Source organism: Mytilus californianus, unplaced genomic scaffold (genome assembly GCF_021869535.1).
Source record: "Mytilus californianus isolate M0D057914Y unplaced genomic scaffold, xbMytCali1.0.p SCAF_3, whole genome shotgun sequence".
In the NCBI taxonomy this organism is placed as follows: domain Eukaryota; kingdom Metazoa; phylum Mollusca; class Bivalvia; order Mytilida; family Mytilidae; genus Mytilus; species Mytilus californianus.
In genome coordinates, this window is record NW_026262679.1 from 25,717,240 (window position 1) to 25,736,587 (window position 19,348).

The following is a 19,348-nucleotide window of genomic DNA, read 5'->3' on the forward strand; positions in this document are numbered from 1 at the left end:
AAGAACCTACTATATCAATAGGATTTTAAACAAGTACTTGCTATAAATATAGGACATTCAACAAGTACCTTTTATAACTAAATGACATTCAACAAGTTCATACTATAAAAAAGCAAATTCAACACGTAACTACTATATGTCTAGGACATTCGACAAGAGCCTACTATACCGATAGGATATTCAAAAAGTACCTGCTATACATAAAGGAAATTCATCGAGTACCTGCTATAACTTTAGAACATTCAACAAGTAACTGCTATAACTATAGGACATTTAACAAGTACCTGCTATAACTATAGGACATTCAAAAAGTACCTGCTATGACTATAAGACATTCAACAAGTACCTGCTGTATCTATAGAATATTCAACACGTAACTCCTAAATCTATAGGCCATTCAACAAGAACCTACTATACCAATATGATTTTCAACAAGAACTTGCTATAAATATAGGACATTCAACAAGTACATGCTATGACTATAAGACAAGACATTAAACAAGTACCTGCTATATCTATAAGATATTCAACACGTAACTCCTAAATCTATAGGCCATTCCACAAGAACCTACTATACCAATATGATTTTCAACAAGAACTTGCTATAAATATAGGACATTCAACAAGTACCTTTTATAACTAAATGACATTAAACAAGTTCATACTATAAAAAAGCAAATTCAACACGTAACTGCTATATGTCTAGGACAATCAACAAGAGCCTACTATACCGATAGGATATTCAAAAAGTACCTGCTATACATAAAGGAAATTCCTCGAGTACCTGCTATAACTTTAGAACATTCAACAAGTAACTGCTATAACTATAGGACATTCAACAAGTACCTGCTATAACTATAGGACATTCAAAAAGTACCTGCTATGACTATAAGACATTCAACACTTACCTGCTATAGCTATACTATAATCAACAGGTACCTGCTATACGTAAAGAACATTCATCAACTACCTAGTAATTATATTTGACATTCATCAACTACCGGCTAGAACTATGATATTCAACAAGTTCCTACTGTAACAAAAGGAAATTCCTCGAGTACCTGCTATAACTTTAGAACATTCAACAAGTAACTGCTATAACTATAGGACATTCAACAAGTACCTGCTATAACTATAGGACATTCAAAAAGTACCTGCTATGACTATAAGACATTCAACACTTACCTGCTATAGCTATACTATAATCAACAGGTACCTGCTATACGTAAAGAACATTCATCAACTACCTAGTAATTATATTTGACATTCATCAACTACCGGCTAGAACTATGATATTCAACAAGTTCCTACTGTAACAAAAGGAAATTCAACAGGTACCTGATATATAAATAGGACATTCAATGAGTACCTACCTACTTTACCAATAGGATATTCAACAGGTACCTGCTAAAGCTATAGGATATTCAAAAAGTACCTGCTATAGCAATAGGACATTCAACGAGTACCTGTTGTAACTATAGGACATTCAACCAGTACCTTCTACAACTATAGGACATTCAACAAGAACCTTCTATACCAATAGGATATTCATCAATTACCTATTATAGCTATAGAACATTCAACAAGTACCTGCTTTATCTGTAGGACATTCAACAAGAACCTACTTTACCAATAGGATATTCAATAAGTACCTGCTATAACTATAGGACATTCAACAAGTACCTACTATATCTGTAGGACATTCAATAAGAACCTAGTATACCGATAGGATATTCAACAAGTACCTGCTATAACTATAGGACATTCATCAAGGACATGCTACAAATATTGGACAATTATCGAATACCTTCTTTTAATTGAGGACATTTAACAAGTACCTCATTTGACTATAAGACATTTAACAAGTACCTAGACTTTATATAGACTGGTATAGGTGGTTATAATAGACCCCGCCATGAAAAATGAAACAACGTTACTTAGAAAACTAACGGCTTTTTACGAAATAAAATATCATGACAGACAGGAACCAACGACAACCACTGAACTACGGCTCATGACTTAGACAATGTACCGGAGTAAAACATTAAACATGTATGTGAGAACCCATTTACCCATTAACCTTTGACAGTGGTATAACGGCACAACATAAGAACAAACTATATAAACTCTTGTTTAATCAATCATTATTATATTTGTGTATGATGATAACGCTGTGTATCACACACTATAATCAGCATCCACTTCACAAGGTTTTTTTTCTGGGTATGAATTAAGTTTTATGATAAACTTGATGAAATTTGGATACTACGGAATCATATTTGGGACAAACTAGAATTAAAATTGGAATAGAAGTTTTGTTTCAAATTCGAAATTTTGACAAATCAAATCTTATTGAAACATCAAATTTTCAAAATTTTAGCTATTAGAAATTTTGAAATTTCGGCTTTTAGAAAGTTGAAAGTTTTGACTTTTTGAAAAGTCGAAATTTCAGCTTTATAAAGTCAAAATTTAGACTTTAAACTCAAATTTTCAAGTTTTAGAATCTGGAAATTTCAACTTCTCAGTAGCCAGAACTGCAGATCATATGTTTATTTTAAACTGTCTTATTAACAAATACTGTAATTCAAAAGAAGGTAGACTGTTTGCCTGTTTTGTTGATTTTCAGAAGGCTTTTGATACTGTTATACATACAGGGATCAAGATTAAACTACTAGATATTGGGGTTGTGTCTTATTTTTATAACATTATTAAAAGTATGTATGAAATTAGCAAATCATGTGTCAAAATTCAAAATCAAGTAAGTGATTTTTTCCCATTAGATATTGGAGTCAAACAAGGTGACAACCTCAGTCCTGATTTATTCAAGATATTCATAAATGATTTGCCCAGAGATACTTGTCAGATACTAGAGACCCAGTTAATGTCAATGACAAAGATCTACATTGTTTAATGTATGCGGATGATATTGTTTTATTATCTACATCAGCTGAAGGACTACGAGAAAAGCTGGGAATGCTTGATAAATTTTGCAAAGATTGGTGTCTCAATGTGAATACTAATAAGACAAAGGTGCTGATTTTCAACAAGGCAGACAGACATGTAAAACAGATATTCACATTTCAGAATATAAATCTGGAATGTGTTTCAAAATACAAATACCTAGGTTTATATTTAAGCTCATCTGGTTCATTCAGTTATGCTCAAAATGAACTATACAAAAAATCCCTGAAAGCTCATTTCAAATTAAGGAAAGATCTTTTATCACTTAATCCTGATGTAAAAACAAGTATTCATGTTTTTGACCACACTGTAAAACCTATTTTATTATATGGTAGCGAAATATGGGGGATGTTTAATTCTCTTTCCTCTAAATGTAAGAAGGAAGATATATCTTTTGAAAAATTATATTCAAGTTTACCCTGTGAGAAACTTCATATAAAATTTTGTAAATTTATACTTGGGGTACACAAGAAAACAACAAATGCTGCAGTGTTATCTGAACTTGGAAGATTTCCAATATATTTTAATATTATAAAAGGAATGTTATTGTACTGGTATAGATTAGAGAATTTAGGTAATAATTTTCCTCTATTAAAAGAGGCATATACACAATCAAAGACACTTCACCATATGAATATAACATCATGGTATGGTTCAATAAATGTTATTTTTAAAATACTTGGTATTGACTATACAAATGCCATAAATGCTCCATTTTGTGAATCCTTATACAAATTTAAGAAATATATACAAACCAAGCTATCAATATTGTTTATTAGCTGTTGGAAAAAACAAATAGATAAATTTTCAGACAGTAAACTGAAAACCTACCTTTTATATAAAACAAATTTTGGTTTTGAAAAATATCTAACATTGATCAAGAATTTTGAACTTAGAAGAAGTTTTACTAAATTACGTGTATCTTCTCATAGATTACAAATAGAATTAGGGAAAATATCAGGGTATTCCCCGAATTAACAGAATATGTAATAAATGTTCTTCCAATACTGTCGAAGATGAGGCTCATTTTCTATTTGATTGTAACAAATTTGAGGATGATAGAAATTGTATGTTAGCTAGTATTGCAAAATATAATTCTTATTTTAATCATATGAGCAGTCAAAGCAAAATTATCTGGTTATTTAGTGTAGAAAATGTTGAGTTACTTAAAATAATATGTAATTTTATATACAAACATCTTCCTTAGTGAAGATTAGTTAAAAGAAATCTATGTGTGTATATACATTTGATTGGACATAGAAAATTATATTCATCTGAATATCACAAACATACTAGCCGATTAAAAAAAAATAATAATAATTGTTAAGATATATTATTTATTCAAATGTTCTCTTATATCCTTGAGGCATCGTCCCCTGGTATCAACTGCATTCAAGTTACCTATGATGCTTCCTTGTTTGCTTTTGATACAGGTAGGAAAGAGACATTTACACACATTTTACATGCCTATGGCCCATAAGGTATCGCCCCCTGGTGTCAGCTGCTTTTAGGAAACCATAATGCTTTCCTATTTGCTGCTGACACAGGATGAGTCATGGACATGCTTAATTTCTACTTTCTTTTTGGCTAATTATTATATGTTTAATTGATCCAACTTTTTGTGTACTATACATATATGGATATCTATTTTTCTTTTTTTTCTTTTTGGGCTACTTGTTTGTTATCTATATCAATCACACTTGCAATAAAATGCATTAGTATTAAAAAAAAAAACATACTATAGATTCTTTATCTACGTATTCTTTAAGAACTTAAATAGTTCTCGTTTAACTTTTTTTTTTTTTTATCTCATTGTTTGTATTGTATTATGAAAATTATTGATGTTGTAATGTTTATGCCCTTTGGGGCCCATAATTGGAAATAAAAAAATATCGTATATATATCTTATATATGTTTATATGTTCTAAAACTAGAAAACTGAGGAGCTCATGAGTCGTCCTGAATATGCATGGCATATTTTGCCACTTGATTTACCATTGTTTCAACAAGGCAAAGTCGTTGACCTGCTTTTGGGATACCGAACAGGACTTTTAACCCAATCATAAAACATAGGATGCAAAATGTCCTTAGATGTGACGACCCTATGACAGAGTCGTGGACACTAAAACATGGAATATGGGAAAATAACATTTTTTTTTCTGTCAACACGCATGCTCCTTCCGAATTAAACTCTTCAATCTTAAATGTTAATCCATATCATTATTAAAGAGAACAAAACTATTTCTGAATATAAATTGACAAAATGTTTGGATGACGCTTTATTTATTTATTTGCGTCCATGTCATCTCCTTCTAAAATTGTAATAGCTGTGTTTGAATACTTATATTAAAGTTGTAATACTTTTTTAAAAAAGTCGATATTTCAAGATTTCAAAAGTCAAAATTTCAGATTACAGTCAAAATTTCGAGATTTGAAAAGTCAAAAATTTGAGTTAAAGTCGAAATTTTTAGATTTGACATGTCAAAAGTTCGACTTCGAAACAAATGTGCCCATTTTATTTTTTTAACTATGTCCCTATATTTTTCTTATTGTTGATGGACGAACAGTTGTCTATAATTGCTTACACCCAATTCATTTGAACTTTGGTGGAATAGTTGTCTTATTGGCAATCATATATTACCACATAACACCTCCTTATTCTTTATATTGCTATAAAGAAATATCGTGTCACTGTACTACTAGTTTAACCTAAACACGTTTCAAATTTTTGACAGAAGAAACAAGGTAACTGTATGCATGGGACTAATAGTTTGTATGTTTGCTTAGTCCAGACTCCAGGTTACGGAAATCGTATTACAGATATTTGAAATGTAAAAAATGGAAGGGTTGAAATTCCGTGTCCTATTTGACTAACAAAAAAATACCTACAAATCGCTTATGTTGGCCCAAGTAAATAAATCGATCGAGAATTTAGTCAGTGGTAAACATGAATGTGACACTATGTTTTGAATTTTTCATGAACTTAAATATTGATATGAATAGATCTTTTCAAAGCTCTGATAGGGATAATGCAGAATATTTAACCACGTGGCTATCACCAGAAGAGTAAAAAAATTACATTCAGAGTGGTACACTGAATAAATTCCACAACGGCTTGCCATACGAAAGAGTTGCTTAGTCTATATGTTTGCCAAATATTGGTCAATGCTAATTTGTTTTGTTCCTAATACGCTTCCGTAGGATTGAGTCCATTCACATGGATCAAATTATAATTTGAAATTATTTTGGCAAATTTAATGCATGATTTTAAAAGAAAATTTAATTCAAAATTCAATATTTAATGGTTTATAATCATTAAATAGTTCGAACTTTCCTTAATTACTTGTCTGGGTCGATATAAGATGGTCCGAGTTGACTTAACATAGTCGGTCCAAAATTTCTCCGGACCGACTTGTCCAATAATCATCATTAAAGCGTTTGACAGATAAATGATTGGTTTGCCTTATATTAAACGCTAAGGTAACATTGATGTTGATTTTTTAATATTAAAAAATCAGCGTATTATTTAATATTAAAAATTCATTTATTAATATTAAAATATCAGACTGAATATTTAATATTAAAAAATGATTTTTTAATATTAATAAATGATTTTTTAATATTAAATATTCATTTATTAATATTAAAAAATGACAGTATTTTTTAATATTAAAAAATCGATTTATTAATATTAAAAAATGATTTTGTAATATTAAAAAATCATTTTTTAATATTAATAAATGATTTATTAATATTAATAAATAGGGAATAAATTCCACAACGGCTTGCCATATCTTCTCGCAGAACATACACAATATATACACAAAACATACACAAAATACTGATATTTATACAACATACCCGTATACATGTATATGTTTCCGTTTACTATGTCAATTAATTGATCGATTTTTTGGTGAATGCTTGAGGTATTCGAATTTCATAAACACAACTTACCATAACTGTCGTTTAATTTCAATATATAAATTGGTGGTCTGTCTAACATCTTTTCTCCTTTCGAGTTGAGCAATTCACGAATGTTATCTGCACCGTTGACAACAATCACCCAATATGTTCCAAGTGACATGCTAAAAATATCGCCATGTTTATTCCTGAGATCCCGTACTGCTCTAAGGAAATCTCCATCTGAGATGTTATAAAAGTTCCCTATTAGTGGAAGGGGTGTTGGACCTGGCGGATAACTGTTCGGTCTTCTAGATCTTATCCATAGCCATGTAAATAACCCCACAGTTATAAATATAAACAGCTCTAAATATGTCCATTGGATCATTGTGTCTATGAATTAAATAACAGTGTTATATAATTTTTTAACCTATTTCACCATGTTCTATAAATACACATACACTTTAAATAACCATACACATAGACTATACACAACTGGTTTTCTTATCTTTTCGTTGTGCGTCGCAGAATAGCTGTTTCGGAATTTGTGAAAATTATATAGAACCGTAATTTACGTTTTATTTACATTTATTCTTTATTGAGTTTTAGATATATCATTCCATAAACAACAGCGTATTTATGATGTTCTCAATATGTTATACATGTTATAAATTTAATCGAAATATGTTGTACATGTACTATATATACTGAGTGTACGAAACGGAAACGCAACACATCAAATCAAAGCGCCCTAGCTTTTGTCCCTTTTGAATTAAAATACAAAAATGTTCATACATTGCATTTCTTAAAAAAATGGCTACATATGGTACTCTGAAAAATGTCAATCTGCATTTCTTTTTTATAACCCTTGCTTCATCGGTTTATTTGCCATCGAAGGTGTAAAATAATTTATTTGTTTAAAAATGTTGATTTCGTAAACCGAAAAATCCAAAGCTCTGGAAATTGACGGAAAAGGTCTGTATTCATATCGCTAGAAGTCTTCAAATTTTAGAACGATAAGTCGACTTCCAATGAAAGATCTTTCGGCTAAAATTTGTATTACATGGAAAAATACATCTATTTGCGCTAAGTATTTAACACTGGTGTTAAACTGATAATCGTAACTGGAATTACGACATTCCCAATATGGCGACGGCAGAAATAGGTAAAATCTTTTCAGTCATTTTTCTCAAATGTAGCCCGTTGTTGTCAAGAGTTACTCAGCTGCAAGGTTTTTCTATACCATTACATCATATTTGAATCGTAACGGTGCACTATAATTGTCTAAGCGCTTAGAAAATTGCCGTCCAAAAATTCGGGATCCTAATCGTAACTCGCAAAAATGATAATCGTAATTTCGGTATTAATAAATAAGAAGATAATCGTAACTGGATAGTGTTTGATTAGTATTAACACGAAAAACGTATATCTAATAGCATATGATGAAAATAAGGTGATGAATTAATCAAGAAAACGTTCCCACATCTTATGACATTTCTTTTTGTGCATATATGATTAACAGTTCTAATGTAAACAGCTACATACTAGTATATATCATATTATGCACCAATACACATATATATGATATATTTGTGTTTTTTTTCAGTCTTTCAAATGCGTCGCAAGACTATACGCGCCATTTAGTTAAGGCTAATAAAAACAATAAACACAAGTAACAATAAACACAAGTAACAATAAACACAAGTAACAATAAACACATGGAACAATAAACACAAGGAACAATAAACACAAGTAACAATAAACACAAGGAACAATATACACAAGTAACAATAAACACAAGTAACAATAAACAACAGTAACAATAAACTGGTAACTATTCTAGATCCTTTACCATCCACCCTGTTTAAAGAAACGTCCTAAAATACATGGGTATTTAATCAAAATATTTGAATTTAATTTTTAAAATCATATAAAATATCAGTGTAAAACAGCTATTTTAACCGGGATACATTTCACTCCAAAATTAAACTATCTGTATTTCTATTGAAATATAAGGAAAAGGGCAAAATGAAAACTCATATCCACCAGAGACATATATGTCTCTGTATCCACCAATCAAAGTATCAACTGTTAAATCCAATAATGCAGTTAAGTAACTGATGGAAAATTTTGTTTATTTCTCGCAGAAATTTAGTATAAACGTTCAGTTTATAGCACCCCCCCCCCCCTCATTTCCCTTTTATATAATTTTTGGACCCATCCCCGAATATAAACAACAGGGAACTCAAAACTGACAGCGATCTTATGATAAATGAGTTCTGTATAAGGCACGGGGAAGGGGTGGTGTCACTTCTGGCGTGCTGCTGAAATTAAAAAAAAAATATTAGAAGACCAAAAATCTGATCCATGTTATAACTTATATATTTATATAGGAAGTAACCCTATATAGGGGAGGTTAACTTGCCCTTTTTATTGATTTAAAAGTCGATTGGATATATGCAATATTTGAGGCAAAACATATATATGGCATATTGGAATGTGGTATACGGGACTTTCATTTGAAAGGATTGCACTTTTGGGATATGGGATAATGCTATTACCCCCCCCCCCCTTTTTCCATACTTCCAAAAAAAAACCTAAACGCGAAAACAACACTGAAACTTTGAAAGAATTTAAATTATCTATTTACCACAATAACTGACTCGACAGCTGCTTCATTTTCCATATCTTTAACAGGTACATGTATATATTAAAAGGTTATGCATATTGTTGTCAGTTATACATGTAAGTAAATTTGTCCTAAATATTAACCTGTAAGTTGCTTCATTATTTTTTATTTTGCGCGTTAATGTCATCGTTTAACTGGACATTGCCGTTTTTACACACAAAATGCCATTGACAAGCTGAAAGACACATTTAATATTTTTCAGTTACTATTATACTATAAAGAAATTACGATTAGCAAACAAGAAAAATGCCATTGAATTACGATTATCATCCCGAATTTTTGGACGGCAATTTTCTAAGCGCTTAGACAATTATAGTGCACCGGTACGATTCAAATATGATGTAATGGTATAGAAAAACCTTGCAGCTGAGTAACTCTTGACAACAACGGGCTACATTTGAGAAAAATGACTGAAAAGGTTTTACCTATTTCTGCCGTCGCCATATTGGGAATGTCGTAATTCCAGTTACGATTATCAGTTTAACACCAGTGTTTAAAGCCCTCGGGGGAAAACAACCCTAAAACTTGTCAATTCTTGGTGTCCACTTTAGAATAAGGCTGTAATTGTATATTTACTCAGTATTTCAAAGTTGATCTCTTAATTTCAAATCAGTTATTTGATCGAATAAACATTTGTAAATATGTTTCTTACTGTTTTTTACAGTAAACTGTATCAAATACTGTCAGCTAATCCTTCAACGTATTTTGATATCCTTCTCTAAATACAGAAAACATTGTAAAGAGATCTTTGAATAATGTTTTTATTGGTTAAAATATTGATTTTGATATCTGTAAATTAAAAACCAAACTAAATATTATTGTTATAAACATATGCACATTCACGGTTCTACAATCTGTCGATACCTGTATATTGGCATTGTATATGGTCATTTTTTTCTCTGACTGTTAATGACGTCTTAAATTTACACTAAAACCATTGGATGTTGGATGTGTACTGATTGATATTTTAGTCTTAGATGCATTTTTTTTAGTTGATATTGGCTTTGAAATAGCTGCGAGTACTCTCAGATCTGTACTTAGTGTCTTTTTTTTTGTTGTGGAGTGGAGATGTATAAATACACTGCCACGTCTGGTCTGTTTTTGTCAGTTGTTTTCCTGCTTTGTCATGTTTGTATCGACCTGATGAGTTAAACCCTTTTCATCTAGTTTCTATAGTTTGTTCTTATGTTGTACTGTTATACCACTGTCCCAGGTTAAGGAGAGGGTTTGGCGCCAGCAAACTAGTAAAACCCCGCCACATGATGTATGTGCCTGTCCCGAGTCAGGAGCATGTAATTCAGTGGTATTTTAAAAATTTAGACGGGTCTCTACTGAGTTTGGCCATAAACTGTGATCATGACAGTACAGGATGACCACTTAGATATAAAAATCAAAGTAAATAGACAGACAAGCACGTGCATAACATGTATAAAATATGTAAATCATCATTTTACCTGTATCAGAAAGATGTTTTTGTAGGTAGAATCAGACAACATAACGGTTCTTCCTGGTGGCTTATTTTTTTCACTTTTCAATTTCAACATTCTTCACTTTTTAAAAAAATATGAACATGATGAGCATATACTCAACACACCTCCAACCAAAGGTCAAACTACAGTTTGCATGCATACGAATGCAGTGAGATCAAATTATTGTCTTGCAAGACAATAAAATGTAAGCGATGTTTTTGAGCTTATTTTTACCATATTGAACCAAACGTGTCTGTAATAATTTCGGTTTGTGACCTACTTTCAAAGGACGCTAACCTATAGTAACGGCATGCATGATGTCACAAATGTTTACTCTGATCGGACGAAATTACGGAATTGAACAAAAGCCAACAAAAAAAGATATATGCTACAATAAAAGAAAACATAACGGACATAAAAATCAAACTTAAAAATGAAATTTCTCCAGATAAATAAAAATAAATTCAGGTAAAGAAGGTACTTGCAAGTGCAGTCTAAAACTTCCAAGGATCTCAAAGAGTACAAAATATTATACTTAAAATAAAGATTATCGCAAATTTAATTACTTGTCAAACGCTGTAATATATAGATCATCTCCCTTTGGCGTCCGTCCGTCTCCGATATACACACCGAAATAGGTTGTATCTCTAATTGTAAAAGTTGTGCTTGACATATAGTTATAATTGACATTTCTTCGTGGTTCTAAACTGTTTCAAGTTTGTTATTCATTAAAGATTGTAACCTACTACTATCTTATGTTTATGTCTATTTCACAGCTATAGAAATTTCTGTATCTCTGAAAAATACCTATATGAGTACCATGCAGTGTATATTTTAATTCTTGAGAGAAAAGCGCATATACTCAACTTTTAGAGTCAGCCTTTTGCCGTCAAATTGTGTGCATTTTTTTTAACAATGATAAAAAAAAATGATAAAGATCAATGGTTTGTTTTAAACTGAATGAGTCAGATATCTTTTTAAAGATAGTAGTACTTGTTTAAAATTGTAGTTATCTCCCTGTCACCAATATAAATTTAATTTACATTGTTTCAGGAATACACATCCCTCGTGTATAGCTCTGATTGAATTCCTAGTCTGGGTCTGGCTATATTTTTGGTCCTTTTCTGTTATATTATACAGTTATTTAATATGTAACTATGCAATAGATCAAAATATATTTCCCGAGGTATGAAGATCAGCTCATTGTTCTATTGCCCGAAGCCAACGGCTGAGGGCAATACAACAATGAGCTGATCTTCATACCGAGGGAAATATATTTTGATCTATTGCACTGTTACACATTCAATAACTGTTTTATTACCTAAAACATACTGAGTCAGTTCTAACAAATTCTTAGAAATAAAACACATGAAAGTAACAACTGTATTAATTATAATGTGCAAGGAGCATACATGTACAACCAATACTTTAGAAATTCAATAAAACGAACATGAAATTAGAGTAATTTGAATAACAAGAAATCATTAAAGTCAACATATTAAATATTCTTCAAAATTTAACGGCTATACACATTTAATGGTAATGAATGTGTAAATTATTCACATTATGAAACACCAAATTATTGGGAACATTGAGTCTCCTCTCAGTTAATACTCTTGAGGTACTTTCACATCTTGACGCTATCGTTTTGACTGAATTGTCACTTATTCTCAAGTAAATTAATTAAGTCTCCATCATCAACATTTGCAAACCGCTCCATCGCGGAAGATATTTGCAGACGATCAAAACAATAAACCCAAGAACGTTTAAAAGACCCAATTTGATTGGACAACATGAATACCTTTCAACTAATCAGTTTTCAGAATAAGAGGTCATACATGTAACAGGTCAGTGCAATAGACTGCACACAGGTGCAATAGAACGATAATTTCCAGTGCAATAGACCATGAAACAAAAAATGGCAGAAAAATAGCAAATAATATAAAAATATTAATAAAACAGTAAAATACTCTTTATTAGGTAATAAATATAAATGCACACTTGGGTGAGTGAAATGGGTACCATTTAATGTTATGTCAAAGCTGATAAAAGGATAATAATTAATAACCTAACGAATAACGTTTTTAATTTCAGAGGCAGCCAAATAATGGTTCTTATCATACCTTATCTTTTAAGGTTAAAATATAGACAGAAGATACCAAAGGAAGTATACAAACTTACAAGTCGAAAATCATGGCAATAAACGAGAAACGAGAAAAAGACGAACAACATTCTTAAAAAAAACTACATAAAAAACTAAAGACAGAGCAACACGAACCCTACCAAAAACCGGGTTTGGTTATATATCATTCAGATAGTTATCTATAATTTGTGTGATTTTACTCGTACTAAGGAAACGTCCCATATTCTACAGGCCAGTGTTACATTTTTGATATTCCGTTAGATCCCTCTTTGTTTTTAACTTCAATATTTTTAATAAATGTTCTTCCAAACTGTTCTCCATGAAAGGGTAATTGAGAAATTATGACAGTTGTTATCCATTCGTTTGATGTGTTTGAGCTTTTGATTTTGCCATTTGATTAGAGACTTTCCTTTCTGAATTTTTCGGAGTTCAGCATTTTTGTGATTTTACTTTTTATATATCTCTTTTAACGCTACCCATTTGTGGCCTGTTAATAGTCTGACCCTGTTAGAATTGCACACCGATTTTCTGTCACAAAACAATTTAAGTCATCAGTAATCATATCATGCATTATGAGATTCCAGAAGTAGACAAAAATATGCGAGTTCTTATCAAAACATACAAAACAGTATACCATAAAATTGATGTAGTGGGAAAAATTGTTAGTAAAATGTTATGTGACGTAATTAAAGTATAAATACATGTATTGTATTCGATGATATCATTGTTCTTTTTATTTATTTTTGAGGTTTTATTGACGCCGACGTATTTCCTTAAGATACAAACCGTAAAGAAAATGTTACTTTCCTTGTACATATTCTTTAAAAAAAAAGTCATCAGTTCGATTCATAAATATCAAAATATTGTGTGCTTTAAATTATATCATATTTTTTTTTAGAATGATTTTATCATAAATTATCTTTTTCTCTGTAGGTATTAGTCATGGTAACCATATTTTGGTCGATGTTTATTGTTGTTGTTGATTTGAGGTTGGATTTTTTTCTGAGTGTTTTATAATGAATTTGTAAAAAGTTACAAGTTTGTCTAAACTGAACTTTTCATGTATAAAAATAAGAAGATGTGGTATGATTTCCAATGAGACAACTCTCCACCAAAGACCAAATGACGTGGACTTTTATCAAGATTAAGGAAGTTATTCGTGGTTTTCAAATAATTTGAAATCGTATAAAATTTGAAAATCGCCATTTTTTGTAGTTTCGAGTTATGTGCTTGCTGGTGCACTATTAGTCATCGAGGGTATCAACAACGCAGTAGCTGAATATATCCCGCTTTGATACAGTGTTTAAACTAGTATCCTAGATACCCTAAACTATGGGTCGTTTTTTGTTTTTGTTTTATCAGATCTTCAACATTTGTACTAGGTTTTTTGGTTTTCAAATAGATTGACCTCAAGCAACATGTGCAGTTTCATTGGTAGCGTGTATGTTATAACAACCACTGGGTCTACGCTTTGATACGGTGTTTAAACTAGCATCCTAGATACCCTAAACTTTGGGTCGTTTTTGGTTTTATCAGATCTTCATCGTTTGTACTAGGTTGTTTGGTTTTCAAATAGATTGACCTCAAGCATTAATGAAAAGACTTTAATTGTCGAAATGCCGGCAACTGGTGCTGTATCATTGGTAGCGTTTATGTTATTACAACCACTGGGTCTATGCCTCTACTGGTGCACTGTTAGTCCCCCAGGGTATCAACAGCTCAGTAGCCAGTACTTCGGTACTGGCATAGAATTTCGGATAGTGTTGGATTAAAATTTGCTGGTATACATTTGTGAAAATCAATATATTTCCCTCATGCAAAGCTCTGGTTCAGGATTTGGCTATATTATAGGTCTTTTTTTGGTTTTATTTTCTCTTCAACGTTTGTATTAGGTTGTGAATTTCCAATATTTTTGCATCGAGCATCAATGGAGAGATCATAATTGTCGAAAAGCGCATCAAGTGCAGTAAATTCACAAAACACGTACATTTGTGTATCTAGATCATATTATTATTATACCAGGAGATGTGGTATAGTTGCAAATAAAAAGAGGCGAAAGATACCAAAGGGAAATTAAAACTCACAAGTCAAAAATAAACTGACATCGCCATGGAAAAAAAAGAAGACAAACAACAGTACACAAAATACAACATAGAAAACTAAAGAAAGAGCAACACGAACACACCAACAACTGAGTGTGGTCTCAGGTGCTCATGAAGGGTAAACAGATCCAGCTCCACATGTGGCATCCGTCATGTTGCTCATTTAAGTACAAACCCGTCGATAAGTCTAATTCGGTAGGTCACATTTGTGTAAAAAGAGACGGGATTGTAGTTACGACAATTGGAACATATTGCGAAACAGATATTCCATAACTGTCAACCAACTCGTGATGGCGTCCGTAAAATTTACGAAGGGATGATTTCAACTTCAACACTGAGTTCCTTTCTCGTGCTTAACAAATAAGACAATTTATACATCAGATACCAAAGGACGAGGATGTCAACAACTAGAGGGCACGGTGTTCGGCGCCTTCAAACAGTTAACAAACCTTAGACCGTATGTTTAGCTTAAAAGGCTCTAGCAGGGCAAAATGTGACAAAAACAAACAAAAAAAGAAAATCAACAGCCTGCTTTATGTTGCCATGTTATCGTATATGTAGGTGTTTCTTAGATCTGAATTCGGTTATTATTGAGTGTCCAACATCAGAAAATAAGATATTGAGTGTCCAACATCAGAAAATAAGATATTGAGTGTCCAACATCAGAAAATAAGATATTGAGTGTCCAACATCAGAAAATAAGATATTGAGTGTCCAACACCAGAAACAAAGATATTGAGTGGTTTACTTTATTATATTTTTATATCTTTTATTGTTATTTATTAAATAAAAAGAATTAACATTTCAGATAAGTTTGTTAGGATATAGGCAAGTTTTATACTAGTGAACGTTAACCAGTTCTCAAGGTTAATAGATTTTTCCATATGATGAGAGTTAGGTTAAATTTGAAGACTATGTGTTTGTCTGGGTGACTGTGCCTATGTGGGATTTTTTTCCCGCTATGTTGTACTGTATCTTATATTTTTTCGATCACATAACATTATAAAAAGATAAAAGAGAGTTTTAGCTGATTCGGTTGTCATGATATGTCATACTATGGACACTGATGAAAAAAAATTATCAAATTTATCATTATAGACAGACAGTACCTTAAAACATGATCGATTTAAAGTTTATGGAAATATTTAACACTTTTATTCTGATAATTAACCTGAAAACTTGTTATCATTTACTAGTACAAAAGTTGTCTCTTTTCTGAATGAAAGTTGATGGGAGTGCATCTAAGACATTACCTTCTTGTCAAACTGTTGATTAATTTACATGATAATGCAATTACAATCATGTATTTTTATTATTTGATTATTACCACTGACATGAATATGACAACCTTTAAAGTTGTCCTTTGTAAAAACTCATCAAAGATACCAGGCTTATAGAATAGTACACCAGATTACACAAGAATCATAAGTGGCGCTAGAATCAAAATAGTTGAGAGGAAACATCAACAACGAATTTGAAGAGAATTGAAAACCAAAATTCCAAAAGTTATGCCAAATCTGGATGTGGTAATATATGACTGGGAGTAGATGTTATTTCGAATAATTTTAAAGTTTTAGGAACAGTAAAATAGAAAATGACCGTATCTATGATATATTCAACGATCTAAAGATTTGATTATAACTACTGACTTCAGTATTACAACATTTAAAGGGGCATTAGCTGTCAAATTTATGTTCACCGATTTGACTAAAATTCTCATATTTGATTAATAACATACTAAAACGTATGTCTAAATTATAAAAAGTCTAAAATAAACAATTTACAATGCATGTGCTCGATAATATGCATCAGCATTTCGTGTGTATTTTAGTCTAGACGCCATCTAATTAACCATCGAGGTGACCTCCGAAGACAGCGGATGGTCATATAACCCAATATAAGCATGAATATAGATATAAATAGATAGCGAACTGGTGCAATTGGATTTTTTTCTATGTCTGTTTGATTTCATATTATTGGTTAAAAATATATGTTAATCATCGTTTTTACCTGTATAAGAATGAGTTTTTGTGGATCGAATCAGTCAATCAAATGGTTTACCCATGTTTCACTTTCAATGTTGACATTCTTTTCCTTTTAATTATTGAACACGTCTACTTCATGCGTAACCCATCTCTAGCTAAGGGGTTAAATTGAAGGTCACATGAATACGGATTCAGTGAGATCGAAATATTTACTTGCAAGTGAATAATTCATGAGCGATGTTTCTTAGTTTATTTTGACAAAATTGAACCAAACTGGCTGCTTTAAGCGAACTATAATTTCACTATTTCACTTTCATTAATGTTTGACCAAAAATAAATCATATTTTTTTTTTTTTTTTTTTTATATATATATCTCGGAGCTAATGCCCCATTAATTTATCAATCAAATATACCAGGCTTAGAATTTAGTTCGCCAGACGCGCGTTTCATTGTAAAAATTAGGATGATATATAATTGTAATAAGGTTTCTACAGGTACTACTAAACTTCCCAGTTAAATCTTTGTAACTGTGAAAATTGCTCTCTGAAAATATACAATATCTCTCATGACTCAATTAACTAAGGAGCAAATTGATAAGGAAATGTTCCTTTCTCGGAAGACAGAAATTGTTCCAACCGGTCCTGTAGTGTTTTCAGAAAATGTAATTTGCCAGGAAGTCAAATGTACGCTGTCATCAGACATGAATACATTTGATCCTTTCATTTCTTGGAATTTAATGTAGGCCCATCCAAGCAAATAACAAAAGTAGAAACAGAGCAATTTAACATAAGCCGGACCCTGGCACCTAATTCAATTAAATCGATATGAATATCAGCTATGTGTATCAAACTGAGTTTAAGGGAGCCTCAAAGTTCAACATAGTTCTGAAATTACCACTTAATTTCTTTAGTAAAATGCCACTTCTCCCTTTAGCAAATATTGTCGTCTAATCTTTCAACAAATATTCGAAAATATAAACTGTATGCTTCAGATTGCCAATTTTAACAGTCGTTTCAAGCACTCTCATAGACCCATGAAGTGCTTAAAAATCGAAGCAGTCAACAACTTTGTCTCGGAGCACGAAGTACAAAGTTAAAGTAATAAGAAATGTCTGTCAATTGACAACGGCTTTGCGATTGGTAGCCTATCATCCTTTATGATACACCCGAAAACATTTGGCTTCTTCTAGCAGCTTTTATGATAAAATGTTATGAAATATTCTCCCAGGTACTGTGTATTCATTATAATTCGTTGAATACCAATTTTCGTGGGTTTCGTGGGTACAGGTGAACCACGAATTCAAATGTTCAACGAATTACAAATTTTCTATAGGTTTTGTATGCAGAGATTAGCAAAACCACGAAATCAAATATTTTCCTCAATCCACAGTATTTACTTTATACGATGAACTTTTAATTCTGATATACCCAGTATATAGCTTTCGCTGCACTTTATTATTAAGTGAAACAAGTCAGATTTGTACAGTTTTACAATTTTACAACAGACAAATTAGACAGATGTCAGGCATTGCGGTGTTTCTAAAAGTATTAAAATATTTTAATTCGTAATTATAGATAAGCAATAAGTTTCGGCTAGTGAATTATGAACTAGTTTATTGGACGTTGTATCTCATTGACAAGAACACCAAATGTCATATTAGCTTTATAACCTAATTATGTTTTTAGGCTCTCTTGTTGATAATGACCGCCAATGCACTGTTGTCAATTATAGATTTTAACTGCTCATTTTCAAAGACAGACCCTCAAATGTACAATGTTAAAGACACTCGGATCAATACTAAAAGGGTCGATTTTTTTTTCAATTGAATCATTTATATCGGGTCCTTTCCCTGCAAAATTAGCTCCACGACCCACATTAGGATTTTTGTCACTATCTCTGTACAATTCTTTATGTTAAAACTTATCAGGTAGGTCAGTAGATCCATTGATATGCTCTAAATAATTTAACAAAATCTTAACGACTTTTTGTTTAACCTTACAAAATGATATTATGATAATTAGTACATCATCAAAGATACCAGGCTTATAATTGTGTACGCCAGACAAGCGTTTCATCTAGGATACCCTTTTTAAATA

The 19,348-nt window shown here is 31.5% G+C and overlaps 1 protein-coding gene across 1 annotated transcript in view; it reads right to left on the reverse strand.

Moving 5' to 3' along the window:
- LOC127734217 (cytochrome P450 2U1-like) overlaps positions 1–7,383 on the reverse strand; it is a 29,283-nt gene extending 21,900 nt beyond the window's left edge. The window contains exon 1 of the mRNA XM_052243973.1: positions 6,919–7,383. Within this exon, the coding sequence (XP_052099933.1) occupies positions 6,919–7,252 (334 nt within the window). The 5' untranslated portion in view covers positions 7,253–7,383. The remainder of the gene's footprint in view (positions 1–6,918) is intronic.
- Positions 7,384–19,348: the final 11,965 nt, after the last annotated feature.